Source organism: Mangifera indica, unplaced genomic scaffold, assembly GCF_011075055.1.
Source record: "Mangifera indica cultivar Alphonso unplaced genomic scaffold, CATAS_Mindica_2.1 Un_0044, whole genome shotgun sequence".
NCBI classification, from domain to species: domain Eukaryota; kingdom Viridiplantae; phylum Streptophyta; class Magnoliopsida; order Sapindales; family Anacardiaceae; genus Mangifera; species Mangifera indica.
This window is the reverse complement of record NW_025401136.1, coordinates 161,871-181,896: the sequence shown is the minus strand read 5'-3', so window position 1 is coordinate 181,896 and position 20,026 is coordinate 161,871. Positions and strand designations below refer to the sequence as shown.

General features: G+C 33.1%; 3 protein-coding genes and 1 pseudogene across 4 annotated transcripts; 2 read left to right on the top strand and 2 right to left on the bottom strand.

The window, feature by feature from the left end:
* Nucleotides 1–2,960: 2,960 nt before the first annotated feature.
* On the top strand, nt 2,961–4,783 carry LOC123206627 (cinnamyl alcohol dehydrogenase 1-like). The gene is made up of 5 exons (XM_044623817.1): nt 2,961–3,204; nt 3,283–3,396; nt 3,478–3,705; nt 3,805–4,244; nt 4,476–4,783. Exons 1-5 carry the CDS (start codon nt 3,116–3,118, stop codon nt 4,676–4,678), a joined length of 1,074 nt encoding a protein of 357 aa, XP_044479752.1. The 5' UTR covers nt 2,961–3,115; the 3' UTR covers nt 4,679–4,783.
* A 1,051-nt stretch (nt 4,784–5,834) lies between these two features.
* On the bottom strand, nt 5,835–10,622 carry LOC123206656 (protein unc-50 homolog). Of its 2 annotated transcripts, XM_044623852.1 has the most exons (9): nt 10,357–10,622; nt 9,841–9,908; nt 9,174–9,284; nt 8,520–8,615; nt 7,721–7,789; nt 7,450–7,508; nt 7,243–7,365; nt 6,479–6,550; nt 5,835–6,403 (listed from the first exon to the last, which is right to left on the bottom strand). In XM_044623852.1, the coding sequence occupies exons 1-9, from the start codon at nt 10,447–10,449 to the stop codon at nt 6,339–6,341; spliced, it is 756 nt and encodes a 251-aa protein (XP_044479787.1). In that variant the 5' UTR covers nt 10,450–10,622; the 3' UTR covers nt 5,835–6,338. The 2 variants fall into 2 exon arrangements, with proteins under 2 accessions (XP_044479787.1, XP_044479788.1); XM_044623853.1 differs by lacking the exon at nt 6,479–6,550.
* A 620-nt stretch (nt 10,623–11,242) lies between these two features.
* Nucleotides 11,243–12,407, bottom strand: LOC123206655 (transcription factor MYB44-like). The gene has a single exon (XM_044623851.1). The coding sequence runs from the start codon at nt 12,324–12,326 to the stop codon at nt 11,514–11,516; it is 813 nt and encodes a 270-aa protein (XP_044479786.1). The 5' UTR covers nt 12,327–12,407; the 3' UTR covers nt 11,243–11,513.
* A 4,572-nt stretch (nt 12,408–16,979) lies between these two features.
* On the top strand, nt 16,980–19,524 carry LOC123206651 (annotated as a pseudogene).
* The last annotated feature ends 502 nt before the right edge of the window (nt 19,525–20,026 follow it).

The following is a 20,026-nucleotide window of genomic DNA, read 5'->3' as shown; positions in this document are numbered from 1 at the left end:
AAAGAGAATAGGTTTTCCTAAAGCTTTAAGGATAGGAAATGAACAAATTATTGTCTTTGGCAAAGTGTCAACTGGTGTGGACCAACTAGAAGGAAGATCATAAATTTAGAAATTATAAGCAAAATAAAAAGAGACAGACGACCCATCATCTTTGTTGACTCCAAAATTTCATAGTAGTGGTTGAAAATGCCTATGAAATATTGCAGCAAACACAATGACCCATGTAGTGTCCCTTAGCACAGTTTTGCCTAATAATAAGTTAACCGAAGCTACATGATAATAATTTATCCTAAAAATTATTTAGTTTAGCTTATCAATTAATTATGACATATTTGAAATACCTTATATAAATAAATAATCTAATTATAGATTATGATTAATTCACATAAAGCTTTGTAAATTATTTGTTAAACAGTCATAATTAAATTATGATAATTCAAAACCAATAAACATAAATTATATCAAACACTCAAATTTTAATTATTGCATAATCAATTATTCATATAATCGTAATTTATAATTACAATGAAATAGCTGCTAAACAAGTATAATTATAATTATGTATTATTATTATAATTATAATAATTATAATTTATTATATGATAATTAATATTATATGTATGGTATAATTTATAATTTTTCAATTATAAATATTCATAATTAACCATAAATATTTGACATATGATTTAAAAAGTTGAAGTATAGAATAAATAATTCTAAAAATTGATTATAATTTATTCACCCAATCTATCTAAACATCCATAATTAAATATTATTGTTTGACAACCAACCTTCAACAATAATGAAGAGTAAACAGATCAGACTTCAATTGTCAAAGTAGATGGGTATATATTCTTTTTTTATTTAAATGCCATGCTCATGAATCATGATTGTGTGTCCTTTAGTTGGAACTTGGAACGATGCCTTTTTCAATGGAACAAATTATATTTTTTATGTAAAAATTAAACTTAATTAAATAAAAGTCTAAAATAAAGAGTAATACTATCATTTTTATTTTTTAGAATTTAAAAATAATAATAATAATAATAAAATATGAAAAATGGCTCTGGCAAATGAAAGTCGAGAGTTATTAGAAAATAAAAAATGTAAATAAATGGAGATGATATTAAGACGAAGAATGACTGATAAAAGAAATAATAAGAAACTAAATTTGTCATATCACACATAAACAATAGTTTTAAGTGAACTATTGAGAACTGTGATAGTTGGTGAGACGGTAAAAAAGTAGTGGTCAAACATTTAATTTGACCGGCGATGACAGAGAGAGGATTAGTGGGATTGGAAGAAGAAACTATATTTGATAGTATGAAACTAATGGTTGAAGAAAGAGATATCGGGTTTTAATTGGTGGTTGGAGTAAGGTTATATTTAAATTGAATTTTTTTAAATTTAAATTTAAATTCGATTCGAATAAATTTAAAATAAATTAAACTCAAACAAGTTTAACTTTGAAAATTAAACATTTTTAAATTTAAATTTTAGAGTGCTTAATTTGTTAAATTTACGAATTAAAAATTATGATAAAAAATAATATTTTTTTAATTAATATGTATTAAAATGATATCGTTTTAATAACAAACTAACTAAAAATTTGATAAGAACTCGAATTTGAATTTAAATTCAATTCAATGCAAATCTAACCTAAGCTGGAGGAAGAGAAATGATAGTGGTGGTGATTTGGTGATCCGAAGAGCAGGACCTTAAAACTGTGAGTAAAAAATGATTCTTAGTTTGATTCCAAATACTCGATGTTCTGTAATGCGGACCAAAAGATTGCTTCACGGCAACACAAAATTCTCTGAGGACATAATGTCCCCTGAAAAAGAGTTTTTATTTAATTGTGGCGTTCAAGAGAAATTAATTAAAATAAGTAAAATTTTAAGTGTTTATACGTTTTTAGAGCATCCTATAAAAGTTTTATCAAATTAAGTAAACCGTATTTTTTTTTACCCTTTTTACTCTTATATTGAAAAACTAAGTAAAAATATTTTTCTGAGAATGTGTGTCGGTTTATGGTGGTTACGATGGTAGGTAAGGATTTTATAGTGAAACTCTAAATATATTGAATTATGTATATGGATATTTTTGAATATTTCGAACGCTTAAAATGAAGTAGTTTTGATGTTAATAGATGTCTGGAAGTGTAGCCGTTGAGAGACAAAAGTATGTAAATTTACAGTATCGCGTAAACTATGTAAATCTCGCTAACTGCGCTAACACCGCGCAAACACTGTTTAACTGTGCCAACCGCTTGAAAATCGCGCAAAAATCCTGTTCATAGACTATGATATCTACTTTTGCTCGATGTGAACAGTGTTTACGCGATGTAAACAGTGTTTGTACAGTTTGCGCGACACTGTAAATTTACGTGTTCTTGTCTCTCAATGGCTATACTTCCAGACATCCATTAACATCGAAACTATATCATTTTAAGTGTTCGAAACATTTAAAAACATCCATATATATAATTCGATATATTTAGAGTTTCACTGTAAAATCTCTACCCACTATCGTAACCACCATAAATCGATGCACATTCTCAGAAAAAATATTTTTACTTGGTTTTTCAACATAAAGGTAAAAAGGGTAAAAAAAATACGATTTGTTTATTTTGATAAAATTTTTCTAGAATATCTAAAAACGTATAAACGCCTAAAATTTTATGTATTTTAATTAATTACCCGGCGTTCAATGATCCGTTTTTATTTAATTCACCGCAAACGCAAATTGGAGATTGATGGTGGAGACTGACATATGCATGACGCATATCACGGACCAAAGAAAATCAAGAAGCAAACGCTGCTTTGCGATCGATCATCAGACGACACAATTAATCCAAACGCCCCTGTTTCAATGGACCCACTAATCCATCGACGAACCTGACATGGCCAATCATATTTGGCCAGCGAGCACTGAATTAGCAACCCATTCCATCTCACCTACCGCACCAGCTTGCTCAGGTGTTCATACCATTGCTTCGCTTTAAATTTGTCATCCTCTATGGTGGCTATTCATACTTTATTTCCATCTGCCCATTTCTCTCCTTCACGCTTGACATAACCTCACTGCACACAAAAGCAGAGATTTTGAGCAAATGGGCCACCTTGAAAATGAGAGAACTGTAGTGGGATGGGCTGCCAGAGATCCATCTGGGTTCTTATCTCCTTACTCTTTCACTCTCAGGTATCATTTATCTTCGTTTCTTCACAAGTGTTGATCTTGTTCAACGTCTCATATTTATTGTTTCTCAAATTATTGCAGGAACACAGGCCCGGAAGATGTTTTTCTCAAGGTTCTTAGCTGTGGAATTTGCCATTCTGACCTTCATCAAGTCAAAAATGATCTCGGCATGTCTAATTACCCAATGGTTCCAGGGTAAAGTTATTACCTTTTTTCATAAAACTCTCTATTGCTTTCACTTCTTGATTCTTGTTTTTGCTATATATATGTTTGCAGACATGAAGTTGTGGGAGAGGTGATTGAAGTGGGTTCAGCTGTCACCAGCTTCACTGTTGGCGATATAGTTGGCGTCGGAGTTATCGTCGGATGCTGCAGAAACTGCCGCCCCTGTAACTCAGACATCGAGCAATATTGCAACAAGAAAATCTGGTCTTACAATGATGTCTACACTGATGGCAAGCCCACCCAAGGCGGCTTTGCGGAGTCCATGGTCGTTGATCAGAAGTAATTATCAAAAGCTTTTTCCATTAAACACTAGACCTCAACCTAAAAAACAGCTCAACTTTTTATTGTGACTTAGAAAAATTCCATTGTTTGATGTAGGTTTATAGTTAAAATCCCAGAAGGGATGGCACCAGAACAGGCTGCACCGCTTTTATGTGCAGGTGTGACAGTGTACAGCCCACTGACTCACTTTGGATTAAAACAAAGTGGACTAAGAGGAGGAATTTTGGGCCTTGGAGGAGTAGGACACATGGGGGTGAAGATAGCCAAGGCAATGGGACACCATGTCACTGTGATCAGCTCTTCTGATAAGAAAAGATCAGAGGCTTTGGATCATCTTGGAGCCGACCAGTACCTGGTCAGCTCGGATGCAACTCAAATGCAAGAAGCAAATGACTCGCTTGATTATATAATTGATACTGTGCCTGTGTTTCACCCTCTTGAACCTTACCTTTCTTTGTTGAAGCTTGATGGGAAGTTGATCTTGATGGGTGTTATCAATACTCCCCTGCAGTTTGTCAGTCCCATGGTTATGCTTGGTGAGTAAATTTTTCATCTAATTAGTGTTGAAATTTGCGATTGCAGTGAAAATTATTATTTTTTGACCAAATGGGCAGCCTTGAAAATGGGTAAATGGCTGGAATAATTGAGTTCTTATCTTCAACTTTTACATATTATTTATTTGGACTCCTTTTACATATAATATTGGAAATGCTTTTGGCAGTGGTGGTTGTGTTTTATTTATTAATTGATTTGGTGGGATTGTTTAGGGAGAAAGACAATCACAGGGAGCTTCATTGGGAGCATGAAGGAAACGAAAGAAATGCTTGAATTTTGTCAAGAGAACGGACTGACTTCAACAATCGAAGTAGTGAAGATGGATTATGTGAACACAGCAATAGAGAGACTGGAAAAGAACGATGTTAGATATCGATTTGTTGTGGATGTTGCAGGAAGCAAGCTTGGTCAATAGAAACACGAACACCATAACAATAAGTACATGTTTGAGTGTGAATTTGTTTGTTTCCATTTGCTACGTTTTGTGTTGGAGAAAATAAATTGAATTTCCTTTAATTTAGTTCTGTGATTGAAATATATCTGGGAGTGGGATCTGTGAGCGTTGAAAACACCAAACATTTCTGGGAAATGGAGAGACAAATGTTATCAAATGTGGGTTGTTCACCAAACTTCTGTTATATGAAAGTCCATGATATCTAACTCCTGTGGATGGATCTTGAGATGATAAACTACAGTTTTGTTAATATAATTCTGGGAAACTTGTGAGCCACAAAACATATGTAATAAAAAGTCTAAGAATTGCGATGTGAAGAGGAGTCTCTGTCAACTTTGATTCTTGTGGATAGCAGTTCTTTGCTCAACGGTTCTGGGAAGTCTATGGAAACCATGACATTTTTAGTGGTCACAATTGGATGCGCACGCAGTGTCTTCATAGTCAAAGCAATTCAATTTTTTTTAAACAAAATTAAATAAATCATACCATATAAATAAAACTCTAGAATCAATCACTTACATTAAACAAGTCTCAGAGCCGGCAACCTGCACTAGAGCGGCATTCAATTTACTCTACCTTTTCTTTGCCATTATAGAAAAATTAGAGACTGAGGGTTCATTTGGGTATAAAATGTAAATATAACTTTTAATTTTTAAAAAAATATATATGAAAAATCTTATAAAAACAAGTTTGATAGACATTAATGAATCGAATTATATATGAAAATAGATTTTTTAATTAAATTTAAAATTGATTAATTTTTTTTCACACTTCTCTATAACTTTTAATCTGAAAACAATTTTTTAGATTACATCAAACATATTTTCAAATATTGAAAATCTAAAAACACAACTAAAAAATCGAATTGCAGTTTAGGATTAAGCTAATGAGGTCTCAATATCATCAATGAGCTTCATCAAAATTCAAGTTGATCAAGTATTTGTCAATTCATAAAATAAATATTATTCACCAGGCATTATTGTGTTTTAAAGGGAAAAAAAAAAAAAGAAACACTTCAACACGTGACAACTTTCCCATTTAACAAATAAGTTTCGGTACGCCTAATCTTCTGAAATCCATTTTTCACCTTATTTTTTAAAAGGAGAAAAAAAATCAGTAGAAAAAATTTCTGTCTTGTCATTATTAACATTTTAACACTACACTTTGTCTACAGCCATATTCTAATTTCCAGGAATCAAACGTTCAACAGACCGATAAATTGATACATTTCGCACATGCAACCCCCTAGTATATGTAACTTCCTACATGGGTATATATTTGAGGACAAAAAATCGAAAAAAGAAATTGCTCTGATTTTCCCGGTAGACAAAAATATATTTCGACGAAAATGGCATGGGTCTAACTCATTATATTATACTAATCATATTATACTAATCCATTTCATCAAAATTACATTGATCACTGAAGAATCAGTTTACCTTGAGCTCATTCGCTTCTCCTCTTCCATTCACTGTCAGCGGGACAGATAAAAGCCAAGAATAAATCGTGCCTTCCCTTCTACACGTGTATTAATCATCAACCCATCTAGTGTTTATGCACTCCTCAAAATTTTCATCACCTCAATGCTGTGCTATCCAAAATTTTAAGCCCTATGTATGAATCATAACCTTTGACTAAAGTACATGTTCAAAAAGTATCTTGAAGGATTGAAGCCGCTTAAAATCACTGCAAAGCCAACTCAAGTTTCAGATGCAAAGATCCCAAACCAAAGACACAATCAGTACGAGCTTTGAAACTTACAAATAGGACAAAGAACAATAACAACTCCAATTGGATAGAGGAAAAAAGTGGTCCTCTCCAGAAATGGCAGTACTGCAGCATAATATTTCTTGTTAGGATATCAATTTAACACTATAATCCACTAGCTGTCCTTAAACATTCAACCCCAATTACAGATGACTTTGCAATTACAAATATATTCGGTGATATTTCCCTCCACAAATTTATTTTTTTAAAAAGTGTGAACAAAACTTCCGGCAGTGAAGTTTATCAAGACTGAAAGAGCAAATAAACCAAAAAGACACATGAAGCTGACTACAGTTGGTTGGAACCACAAGCTCAGTAAAGTTGTGTTCAGTTACAGATATCAAACAATATTAAAAGTTAATTAAATTTGATATATGAACCACTCAGTCACACTTAGGGGCTACAACTCAATCCTAAATACATATTTCACTAACCACCACTTAAAAAAGATATTAGGTACTCAGCATTCTGACATTCAATAATCCAAAACAATTATTATCTGAGGATCTCAGCTTAAGAGTGACAAGAATTTATTGGCCATACCACACAAATAGATTTCAAAATCTGATATTTTCACATCCTGAACAGTGAACAAGGTGTTTCTAGATATCATGAATCCTAGGTGGCAACCATCACATTATTTTTTATAAGGCAAGCATATCCCATGCACAACATGCACATGAAATCTCTCACACCCAAACATCACTCCTTACCCATTTGCAAAGAAAAGCAATATACTAAATAATACATAAGCGTACCGTCATAACCTAAGAAGTTGAGATAATGATAATAACAGGCAGCCACCATGAAAAGCAGATTTGACAGTAATACAGGAATGAAACCATAAGCTACCAATGGGGGTGACAGAAAATAATGTATAACTGCCACCAAGGAAAAAAATTCAGTCACATTATTGCATAAAGTGAGGCTAAAAGATATGGAAAATTTAAGAAGACAGAAATTACCATGAAGCATAACAAACAATGGGAAGAAAGCATTGCAGTGCACATCAAATGCATACAACCTTCAATCCAAACAAAATCACAATCAGCGCCCAAACAATGAATCAGATTGTAAATAAGCAAAATAAGAGTAAACATGAGTTATACACACACAGAAAATAATCTATCAAGACAAACAACACAAGAATTTGCATTTATAACATTATTTAGAAGCCCATATACACAAATACAAATTTGCAGCCAGCAAATAGGAAGTAAAAGTTCCCTGACTTGCCATTCAACCCGTTGCTCAACCACATGACTGTTTGGAGACTCCTCCCGAAGGTAAGCATTTGTCAGGAACCTGCACAGAAACAGGGAATGAATTTCAGTGCTTCACTGGTTTACAATTACATAAAATGCAGCATAATCACAACTATCAGGAAAAAAAATGGAGAAAGAATAAGAAACATCTTGAAAAATTAAAAAGTAAGTAAGAATACAGCTGATGCAGAGAAATATGAATTTAGAAAAATATATATATATAACGTGTAATATGAATTTCAGAATTAACCAGAATCTTCAAAAATTTTCAAGAAGGTATTAAAGTCCAACATTGTGAGATTCACCCAAGTGAAAAAGAATACCAAAGGATACCTCCATAACAAATTTCAGCACAATCAGTAATATTATAAAGAAAATTTCCAGTATCCCACTCAGCTCTCACCCCTTCTAGTACAAAAAATGTAAACATAGAATCCATTTTACAACATTTTAACCACGCCATAGACACTAACAGGATGTAATTCAGTGGATTGGAAAGTTTTTTCAGTTGATTAGAGTTTGAAAACCATGCAAAACCACCTTGGTATTTTAACAAGAGCAAAAAATATATATAAATATTATTCTACTGCTACTGACACCAGTAATATGCAGTATTCTACATTTTATTACCACAATAAACCAACAAACTTCATAAAGACAGTGCAAAGGTGAAATACCTCCCCAAAGTCTTTCCAGAAATAAACACAGCTTAAAAATGAAGGGCAATGTAAAACAAATGTGAAATATCTTTATACATAAGTAGCTCTTACCAACAGCATGTGGCCAGAACTGCTCCTGTAATCAGAAAATGGAAAAGCAAAACTGAAATTACAACAAAAACTGCATGTGTGGCACTATGGTCGTACCTGAAAGTATAGGAAGACGTCCTGATAAGGTTATCAGAATGGAAAACCCAACAAAACAGCACATGGTTGAATGAGCAGAACTAAACTAAAAGATATATTGACGTATTAAAGAATGGATCACCATGGCAATAAAACATAGAAATCACAAGGTAATGTTCCAAAGGCACACCAACAAGAAAGGAATTCATAGAAGATCTCCTTTGGAAAGTAAATAGGAACTTATCAATTTCACATTAATTATTAAAACTCACAAAATCTTTCACCTTTCCTAATATCGGTTGGTAAAAAATAATGCCTCTTATCTACCATTTTTCATATTGTTAGTAAAAGTTGTGTGGTGTCAGGTTGGTGAAAATTGCAAAATAACAGTACTGCAAAACGGTGACTAAACAGCTAACCACGCTTTTAAACATTTTCATCTGTTAAAAGGTGCATATACAATTACTGACTCCAGACGTATTCAGAAAAACCACACTACAAACTTTTATGATATACATTATGAAAACTTAAACTGTTGCATAAAAAACTGAAATATACTTTAACAGCGAGGGCACTCACGTTTGTGATACTTGGTATGCTGATAGCTGTAAAGACCATACCATTCCACATGCAAAATGAAGAATCACAATAATTAGAGCATTGCTAACCATCAAAATCAAGACACCAATACTGCAAAATTAATCAGAAATACTCCAATTAAAAGAAACATTCCCTCCTATTTTAACGAGGCATAAATCAGCACAAGCCAATGAAAAAAGCAAATAAGTCCATTCATTATAAAGTTGCTAACAGTTTCAGTAAACATGATCAAGTCCACAACTAAACTCCCATTCCAGTTGTAATCTCCATATCAAGGGAAATACTTCAGGGCACAAGAAAAAAAAAAGACAAAATCTTCAACAAAACATAAGATAATTCAAATAATATGTTTACAAAGATGGCACAGATTGTGTACATGAATGAACATTCATGAACGTTAGCCTGCACACCAAGGACGATTCAAGGTTGCATCTCTTAATTCAATCCTTCAGCAGCAATATTTATGATTCATCTGAACTACTTCTACATTCAAGAAAGCCATATTTAGTTCTACAATTGAGGACAGACCAAAAAATAAATTGACAACTGCAGGCATAGATCAGGTGATGACAATAAAGAATACATTTAAATAATAAAACACAATAACAACAATAAGGATTACGGTGGTTAGAAGTTTAATACTCACACCACTTTTGGTGAAGTGCATAGATGAAGCATTTGCCAGAAAGTATATTCAATATCCATTTGCTGCCACTACAATGAATCCAAAAAACAAAAGAAACACAATTAAATGATAATGCTAACTTTTTCAACATCATTTGAGATAACTGTCGTCTCTACCCAAAAACCAAAGTCTATAAACTACAACAGAATGATCCGCTAAAAGAATCATGCAAATAAAAGATAAAAATTTGAACTATGGAACTCCACAACGTCCGAAAATGTTGTCTCAAGAAAGCCTCTAATAGAAATAACGTCATTCAGAATATACCTATCTAATACAATTTTCATCAAATGAAGAAATTAACATGCCATAATCAAACAATCCATTGAACACTAAGTAAAGAAAAAGTTGCATGGATTAAACTGAAGCAGAATTTAACACAACTATACGAGTTTACTCCTAAATTGATCTAATCGGCGAGTTTGGTGCGAAATAAAAGATATCAGATCCACTTGTCAAGAAATTTATATAAAGGACCTTGATGATTCGACGGAGGTACTGAGGGAGCATGGAGTTTGAACGAGACATGGCGGACGACGAGCGCTCTTTAGAGACAGAAGTTGGCAGCATCTCTTATCTCTGTCAGGTTTTTTCGCACAAACGTAGAAAGACGACGACGACTCTTCGCCAATTTGCGTTATTGGACTTGAATGGGCTCAAATTATGAAGTCGGAGTTAAAACCAGACTCCTTTTTGTTTTTTGGGCGGGGGGGAAGTAATGCTCTCATGCACAGTGGAATAGTAGTATAATAATATATATTACATAATTAAATAATTTTAAATTAAAAATAAAATAATATATTATTATATAATAATATATTATTATTTATTTATAAAATTATATACATTATTTATGTATAGTTTTATTATTAATATAGATCCAACTATATTTTCAATTTGTAATTTAGAGTAATTTATACGTACACAATGGAATAGTAATGCTCTCATGCACAGTGGAATAGTAGAGAGAAAATGAGGATTGAGATGAGACCTCAAGTGGCCAAAAAAGTGTAAAAATGTTCTCTCTTTTCAGTTTTAACTGACATTCACTCCCAATCACATGGATGTGAACATCACAACATTATGATGTAGACTTCGTGCGATCGTGTCATTTCTAACAAGTTTGGGTGCAACACAGTCATTTCATCTTGGGAATAATCACTTTTCCTGCAAAAAAACATTGGATAAATCGGTGTCCTGTCATCCGCTCTCTCGCATATGATGCTCATTTAATTTAACTAATTTTTAATATAAAATATAATATTGGTTAAATTTTATTCAAAATTAGTTTCTATTTTAGTAACTATAATACATAATTTTTCAAGATTACAAGAAAAAAAACCTCTAAATAACAATTCCAGTATAAAATATAACACTTGTAAAAGCATATATTAAACTCATAAAAATAAAATAAAAGGCAAAAAGTACAAAAGGCTTTATGATTTCCATCAGTTTAAAACAATTAGAAAATCGGCAGCGGGGATATGAATTTGCCATAAAAGAAAACAGAAAACCGATACGTTTTCTCCTGAAATTTCAATTCAAATGCATTACCTTCAGCTCTCTATCTCTTGAACTTTTTTTAAAGGCGGCAATTTTAATTTGTTTTTTCAGTTACCCAAATTTCCATTAAGTCACCCCTTAATCCCATTATTAGTCACTGCCTCTTCCATATAATTCCTCACTTCTTTCCTTATCATTTCTTGCATCAAAGCCATCAACTCCGGCCAAACTACCCTCGTTTTATTATTGTAATCAGTGCTACTCTCTTCCTTCTGTGAAACCTCCCTTGGTACCCAGCACTGAGTCAAATCGTTCGATTCATTACCAGGTAAGTTCAAAGTAAGTTCAGTCGATACATTGAACGCAACATCACCATTATTATTGATGTTTTTATCGCTTCCATTCTCGGTTTCAACAAACGTCCCAACAGACCCACACATATCCGAACTAGACATCGCCGGTAGACCAGAATCGCTCACGTCGGATCCAGACGGACTCGATGAATTACCAGAAAACGAACCAGGCGCAGATCTTTTCTTCTCTGGATAAAAACTATCTCTTCCTCTTTCGTTGATATCGTCGTTATCATCCTCCGTGGTTATCATCGCGTACTTCCGTTTCAACGTTGAGTTCCAGTGGTTTTTTACGGAGTTATCCGTACGGCCGTTCAAGAGTCTCGCTATGGTCGCCCACTTGTTGCCGAACGTAGCATGCGCTTGCATGATGATCTCGTCCTCGTCGGAGGTGAAGGGACGGTGCTGGACCTCGGGGGATAGCTGATTGCACCACCGCAGCCGGCAAGATTTCCCGGACCGGCCCGGAATCGATTTGGATATAAGGGACCAGTTCCTCGCGCCGTTACGTTGCACGAGTTGGTGCAACAGCTGGTCCTCTTCAGGACTCCACGGCCCCTTGATCCGATCGGTCGCTAAAACCAGATTCATACGTCGAATTTTCAACAAAAAGAACAACCCTAACTGAATCTTAACATTGACAATTCACAGAGACGGTTGAGATTGTGAGAGAGAGAAACTGTTGTTAAGGACACAGACGAGGAGCTGATGGGCTTGGTTTATAAAGGGAGGGGGTTAGGGTAACTGATTGAGCCTGTTAACCGATACATGTAATAAGCGTTATTTTCATGGGATGACCGGTACTACTAGGTGACCGGTTTAATATTTTACAGCTGTTATAACGTCCAAGTCTGGTCACGTCAGCTCTTTAATATTTTAAGAGAAAGCCTTGATTATGACCTTTTGACTGGTTTTTACTCGTGCGGATTTTTTATAATTTACTGATTAAAATTTCAAAGAAGATTTATTAAACTTGATAAAATTAATTAATTATTTTATAATAATTTTCAGATATTATTAACGTTAAATCCTTAATTTCTTTCAGAATTTATCTTTGCGATCTTTGTTTATGTAGTTAGAAATTATTATAAAATAATCTTGAATTAAAAAGAAAGAGATTTTTTTTTTTTTTGTGTTATTTGGGGAAAGGAAGGAGCTGGGTGAGGCGGAGAAAACGACAACAACGGTTCCAAAATTGAAAAACGGATATGACTGAGAAGTTGTCAGTCCAGCCTGGAAACCTGACATACTAACGGCCTTTAAGTCACCGACACGAGGCGGTCACCGATTTCCTATCATTGCAAAACCCGTCAAAAACTGTCTTTAATTAAGATCGATTTCAGTGAGCTGACCAGCCGGAGACTGCAAGCGAATTACGTAACAGTGGGGTTCATATTTCAAATTGAATTGAGAAAATATTTTAAATTACAAATTTATATTTCAATTCACGTAATATTAATTTATTAATTAAAAAATTCGTTGCATTGGTTGTATTATTTTTTTAGTTTGCTTTGATAATTTAAAAAATTTTAATTATATTAATTAAAACAACAAACTTTTTTTTTATTGCTGGTTAATTATGAGAGATTTGAGGTTCATTTTGGGTCAGCCTAAAGGAAGAATAATGAAACCAAAGGATTAGATCAACGAAAGGAAACGTCTTTGTTTTGTTTGTTTGACTGTAGCCTTTATGCTGATTGTTGCGTCCAAGTTAATCTTTTGTTTCTATCATTAGTGGTACCTAGATATCCTTATCTTTTATGTAAAGATAAGGATCAAGAATCTAATACCATTTATTATAACAATAATTATGAGTTATTAAATTATTCAAAGTATTTTAAAGGCCAAAACACTAATTTCTACCCAAGGTATAGTAAAATTGTATATTCTTACTTTTTAATTTGTGAAAACTCAAACACTTATTTATGAATTAAAATCTGTTAAATTTTCAGTTATGATTAAAGGTAAAATTGTTATTTAACAATAATATTTAAAGTTTATATCTTTTTAGCCTTTTAATTTGAAAAATTAATAATTTCTCTTAAAATTAAATTTTGAAAAGTAACATTTTCCCCCTATCTAGGGTTTCTAATTTCATCGACGAATTTCTGGCCAACGACGACCTATCTCTCTCTCCTCTTCGTGTCATCTCTCTCTCTCTTTAGTGTTTAATATCCAACTAACGATGTCTGAATTTGATGAAATCTAAACGAAAAATCAAAACTCTTCGTTTAGATCTTCGTCATTCAAATAAAATCAGCTTCGTCTAGACAACAACGACGGTCTAAACAAGGAGTTGTCCTCCTCCAAATGAGAACGATCTCTTCATTTGGACGACGAAGATCCAAACAAAAAGTTTCGACTCTTCTTTTGAATTTCATTAACTCTAGAGGTCATCGATTATATATTAAGCACTGGAGAGAGAGACGACACCGGGAAGGAGAGAGATTGGCCATTATTGGTTGAAAATTCACTAGCAAAATTCGAAAACCCTAAGTGGGGGGAAAATGTCACTTTTCAAAACTTAATTTTAGAGAAAAATTGTTAATTTTTCAAATTAAAAAGGTAAAATGATATAAATTTTTATTTTTTATAATATTATTATTAAATAACGATTGTACCCTAACTATAACTAAAAAATTTAACAAATTTTAGTTTATAGACGAGTGTTTGAGTTTAAAAAAATGAGAGGATAGAAGCTGGGGATTTCATTGTACCTTTAGTGGGAATAAGTCTTTCGGCCTATTTTAAATTTAAAATCGTCGGAGAGCCAATTAATCTATTGTACTTATCCAAGTAATTCCTGAAGAATCTCTGTGATTTATGTTTCCACCAAACACAATTTTAATAAGGCCAAAAGCCTTATTCCCACCTGTAGTTTAGTATGCTCTCCCGGTTGCATCCACAAAATTTAAAAAATTTAAATTCTCACCCATTATCTAAATTATGTTAAATTTTATTATTAGTATGAAGAGTAAAAATGTTATTTAATTATTTTATTTAAAAGAAATTTATTACTTTTTCTCGTCTTACTTTTAAAAATTTATAATTTCCCTCCTAATATAGTTTTAAAATTTTACTTTTTTCTCCACCATTTAGGGTTTTCATTTTTTTTCTATTTCAACCACCCCAAACTTTTGAAAACTTTAATTTTACCCCCTCTTCAACTTCATTTTTCAGCATCCCTTCTAACATCCTCTTCCTCCTCCTCCTCCTTTGCTTAAGTCTGAACTGACATCGACCTTGCCCTCTCTCCAACACTTGAGCTATCCTCCTCCGACATCACACACGATTTCTCCTCTCTTGACATCCCTTCTCGTCATTTCAAAGATGTACATCAAACCCTAAGGGGAGACTCTAAGGTAATCAATTGAAGAGACTGATTCATCGTACACGAATCTTCGACAAAGCCACTTCTATTTGTTGCGTTCATGGTTGCACCTTCATTTAAGAGGCATGAGAGAGCATAGACAGATGAGAAGTTGACCGAAGAACGGTTGCTAGAGAAGGAAGGGGAAGTAATGGAACCCTGGGGAAGGGGAAAAGTAATTTTTCAAACTTTTGGATAAGAGAAAAATTATTAATTTTTTAAACAAAAAGAAAAAAATAAGACAAAATTTTAGTGTTTTAATATTATTGGTTAAATAATATTTTTACCTTTATAGTTAATAACAAATTTTAACCGAAATTAAATAACAGAGAAGTATTTAGATTTCTAAGATCTGATGCGTGAGAGTTTAAGAATAAGTCAAACCTTAGGTGGGAATTAGTCTTTTGGCCTCCTAATAATTTAAACTTGAAGCAATTATACTTTCAATGGTTAAATGCAATGAACTTCGTGACAAATACCGACAAGCAAACCCGTAAATCATATGTTGGTTTTAAAGTAGCAATCATACAACAATTTACATATTATAAAACTGTACATATTAATGTCAATAATCTTTAAAAATTAGTCCCATTGAATATAAGTTATTGAGTAATTTTCAATTAACAAGTCAAGCAAGCAGGGGGGTAACACGTGGGTGATGAACAATCCTGGATGTTTCCTTCTTCCAAAGTCCAACCAAATCAAATCTAAAGCCTGGCTTTCTCCACACGTGCGTGCATGCTCATTTTAATACCAACAAATTTATACCAACTATTCTTATTCCTTTAATAATACTTCACGTTATGCTCTTTACCATAATATATTATAGACAAAAGGATTATTTCTCTCTAAAGTTTTATTTCAAAATCCCAAAGGCATATTTGTGATAAATAAAAAATTTTAATATCTTTTTATCCTTAAATTTTTGTTAAAATTATCGTTAAATATAAAGATAAAATTATCATTTCATAATAATATTAAAAAAATATCTTATTTTATCTTATTTTCTTTTTTAGGTTTTGAAAATTAATATTTCACCTTCGGATCTCAAATTTGAAAAATGATTTTTTCCTTCGCAATTCCTAAGTGTTTTTTTTCATCCCTCCCTCTAGCCACCAATGGTATATGGAGGCCTCAAATTTTGTTAGACAATAAAACGTCATTCAGATCTAGATAATCATTGTTGTTCTCTAAAAGGCAACGACTCTTTTGTCTGTTATAGGATTGTCACTCATTGGCGAAAGCAACTGGATTTTAAGTTTGGTATCCTAAGAAAAAAAGTAAATTTTTTAAAACTTAATTATAAAAAAAAAAAAATATTAGTTTTCTAAACTAAAAAAGAAAATAAAATAAAATTTTAATTATTTTGATATTATTAATAAAATAATAATATAACTTCTTAAACATAATACAAAATTTATGAATGTATTTTAATAAATTAAAAATTAAATAAATATTTAAATTTTTTTATCAATCATGTGCGTATATGTATACATAGCACTAAATCTTAAGAGGAAAATAGTTCTTTGACTACATTATAACTAGCCGAAGCTAAAAAAGAAAATAGTGACCATGTGATAGGACCTGCAAACATTATCACTGTACTTGTATAGAAATAATTCTTCAAATGTGATTCATTAAGAAAGAACTTAAAACAATGGCGGGCGTGAGAAATCCATATGAATTGACTTAGTTCGTGTAGAGAGATAGGTGTGGTTAGACTTAGAGGTGTTAACAGGGCAGGCCAGACCAGACCGGCCTCGACTTGGTCTGCCAGGCTATTCACTGAATAATAAAGGCTGGCGGTGCAGTTCCCACTGCAGACCCTCTGTTAATTATTAATCTCTTGTTCAATAAAGAGAATAATAAATACTTGTGGGCCCTCTGTTGGGCCAAGTCGGAACGGTAGAATTTTAGTCAACTGAATTCTTAGTTCCTGTTTGTTTTGTTTGTCAACATCACTCTTCCTCGTTAGTACACTTTCCATCCTCCTCCTTCTCCCTCCCTTCCCCCTACGTTTCAGTTTCAATCAGAAACCCTGAAACCTTTATGGCCATGGAAGATTCTCTTCGCTTATCTGTCCATCAAACTCTCGGCGGTGGCTTAGGTCATTTATAGGATACATTCATATATGTATACGCATATGTATGTTTATATATATTTTGTTGTTTATTTCATTTTGCCGTTGGAAAACGAATTTATCTTGAAATTTTTTTACTTAATAGATTCGATTTGCTTTTACGATTGAGTAATTCCATTGTTTGTTGAATCTCTACTTGTACGTTCATATTGCCAACCATCAATGTTGACGGAACACTTTATGGCATCGTACAAGTAAGATATGATACTTGTGGGGCTGAACTTTTTATCCTTTAATGTACAAAATTTATGAATGTATTTTAATAAATTAAAAATTAAATAAATATTTAAATTTTGTTATCAATCATGTGCGTATATGTATAAATAGCACTAAATCTTAAGAGGAAAATAGTTCTTTGACTACGTTATAACTAGCCGAAGCTAAAAAAGAAAATAGTTGCTATGTGATAGGGCCTGCAAACATTATCACCGTACTTGTATAGAAATAATTCTTCAAATGTGATTCATTAAGAAAGAACTTAAAACAATGGCGGGCGTGAGAAATCCATATGAATTGACTTAGTTCGTGTAGAGAGACAGGTGTGGTTAGACTTAGAGGTGTTAACAGGGCAGGCCAGACCAGACCGGCCTCGACTTGGTCTGCCAGGCTATTCACTGAATAATAAAGGCTCGCGGTGCAGTTCCCACTGCAGACCTCTGTTAATTATTATCTCTTGTTGAATAAAGAGAACAATAAATATTTGTGGGCCCTCTGTTGGGCCAAGTCGGAACGGTAGAATTTTAGTCAACTGAATTCTTAGTTCCTGTTTGTTTTGTTTGTCAGCATCAACTCTTCCTCGTTAGTACACTCTCCATTCTCCTCCTTCCCCCTACGTTTCAGTTTCAATCAGAAACCCTGAAACCTTTACGGCCATGGAAGATTCTCTTCGCTTGTCTGCCCATCAAACTCTCGGCGGTGGCTTAGGTCATTTATAGGATACATTCATATATGTGTACACATATGTATGTTTATATATATTTTGTTGTTTATTTCATTTTGCCGTTGGAAAACGAATTTATCTTGAAATTTTTTTACTTAATAGATTTGATTTGCTTTTACGATTGAGTAATTCCATTGTTTGTTGAATCTCTACTTGTACGTTCGTATTGCCAACCATCGATGTTGACGGAACACTTTATGGTATTGTACAAGTAAGATATGACACTTGTGGGGCTGAATTTTTTATCCTTTAATGTTTTTAATGTGAACTGTGACAAAGAAATCCCACGAGTTTTATATCTAAGAACACTTGTTTGCGTAAATGTTTCATTGATTTTCTTGTTTATTAAATAATCTGTAACTCAATGATCATTTATTGTGTTTGAGTAGTTGCTGATACTTTGTTGTAGAAAAAATATTGTGCAGGGATTGTATTGCTAGCTTCGGCAACAACTTTATGGTTCCTCTTTGAACGAGCTGGTTATAATCTCTTGTCTTTTGTTTCTAATGTGTTGCTTCTTCTGGTCTCAATCCTCTTCCTCTGGTGCAAATCTGCTTCCCTTCTCAACAGGTAGTTAATTTGAATACCACTTTTGGTATTTATGCTTTGTATATATCCTCCAGACTCCAGAGTGATCATTGTTAGCGAGTATTCAATTTCACGGGTGTTTATATGTAATTCATTGACTTGGGTGGGAAGTTGATGTTAAAAATGGAAAGTAACATGGGTGGTTTTAAGTCATTAAAATAGTGATGCTGTGATTCAGGCCTCTGCCTCCCATCTCTGATCTAGAAATTTCAGATCATTCAGTTGCAAAGGCTGTCCATGTGATGCGAGTTTGGGTCAATTATGCATTGTCAATTGCTCATGATATTGCTGTGGGTAGGAATTTGAAAATATTCCTTCAGGTTGGCTGCTGATTCTCCTAATTTTTTCTTATGAGAAATTGGATTTGTTAGCATTTTATTAATGGACAAAACTTGAAATGAAATATTTTCTTTGTGATGTGGGTTTGTCATAAGGTTGCTTTTGTGTTGTTGGTGATATCTTTCATTGGTAGTCTCTTCAACTTTTTCACATTTGTCTGTATTGGTTAGTCCTCTGCTAATTAGTTGTATTTTCTGTAAGATTCTTTAGAATTGCTTACAATTCTTTTTTGATCTTTTTGCAGGGGTTCTTCTTAGTTTGACTATGCCTGTGCTGTATGACAAGTACCAAGACCACATTGATGAAAAGTTGTGCCAAACACAGAGAGTTATCCAAACAATAGAGGAAAATTGATGATAACCTCCTAAAAAAGATTCCATTGCCCCAAAAGAAAGAAAAGAAAACTCAGTAGGCAAGTCTGCTTCTCTTGCTCAGTTTCTCTGTTTGTAAATGGTGCATGCTGCAATTTATGAAAACTGAGTGTTCTTTTTGCATTTGCCATCTCTCCATTTTTTAGAGACTGCTCATCCATAATAGTTGCATGTCTCTGTGTCACAGTATTTCAGTTATAGTGGTAACTATCTAGTGAGTTTATAAGAATGAAACACCTCGTGGTTACTAAGATGCTAGAAGATATTAAAATCTTGATTTTGCTAAATGGTATTCTATTCTAGCAGTTTGTAATGTTCAAACGATTTGAAAATTTCCTTCCTTTCCTATCTTCCTTGTATCGATGTGGTTATGAATGAGGATCTAGAGAATATAATCCACATTCCATTTGTAGATTTTGTTTTCTTGTTGCTAATAATACAACAGTTTTATGTTTGGACCATGTCAGAGTTATGTGATTGTGTTAAGACATGGTGTGGTCTTAAACATGCTTGAAATATATAGTGTCTTATTGGGTCTTTACA

Bases quoted from the DNA above. Each gene is read 5' to 3' on its own strand.
- LOC123206627 (XM_044623817.1), top strand. From the start codon at position 3,116: ATGGGCCACCTTGAAAATGAGAGAACTGTAGTGGGATGGGCTGCCAGA. The intron at 3,397-3,477 runs GTAAAGTTATTA...ATATGTTTGCAG, and splicing joins AATTACCCAATGGTTCCAGG to ACATGAAGTTGTGGGAGAGG. The intron at 4,245-4,475 runs GTGAGTAAATTT...GGGATTGTTTAG, and splicing joins CAGTCCCATGGTTATGCTTG to GGAGAAAGACAATCACAGGG.
- LOC123206656 (XM_044623852.1), bottom strand. From the start codon at position 10,449: ATGCTGCCAACTTCTGTCTCTAAAGAGCGCTCGTCGTCCGCCATGTCT. The intron at 9,285-9,840 runs GTGAGTATTAAA...TTAATTTTGCAG, and splicing joins TGCACTTCACCAAAAGTGGT to TATTGGTGTCTTGATTTTGA. The intron at 6,551-7,242 runs GTACGCTTATGT...ATTATGCTGCAG, and splicing joins CAACTTCTTAGGTTATGACG to TACTGCCATTTCTGGAGAGG.
- LOC123206655 (XM_044623851.1), bottom strand. From the start codon at position 12,326: ATGAATCTGGTTTTAGCGACCGATCGGATCAAGGGGCCGTGGAGTCCT.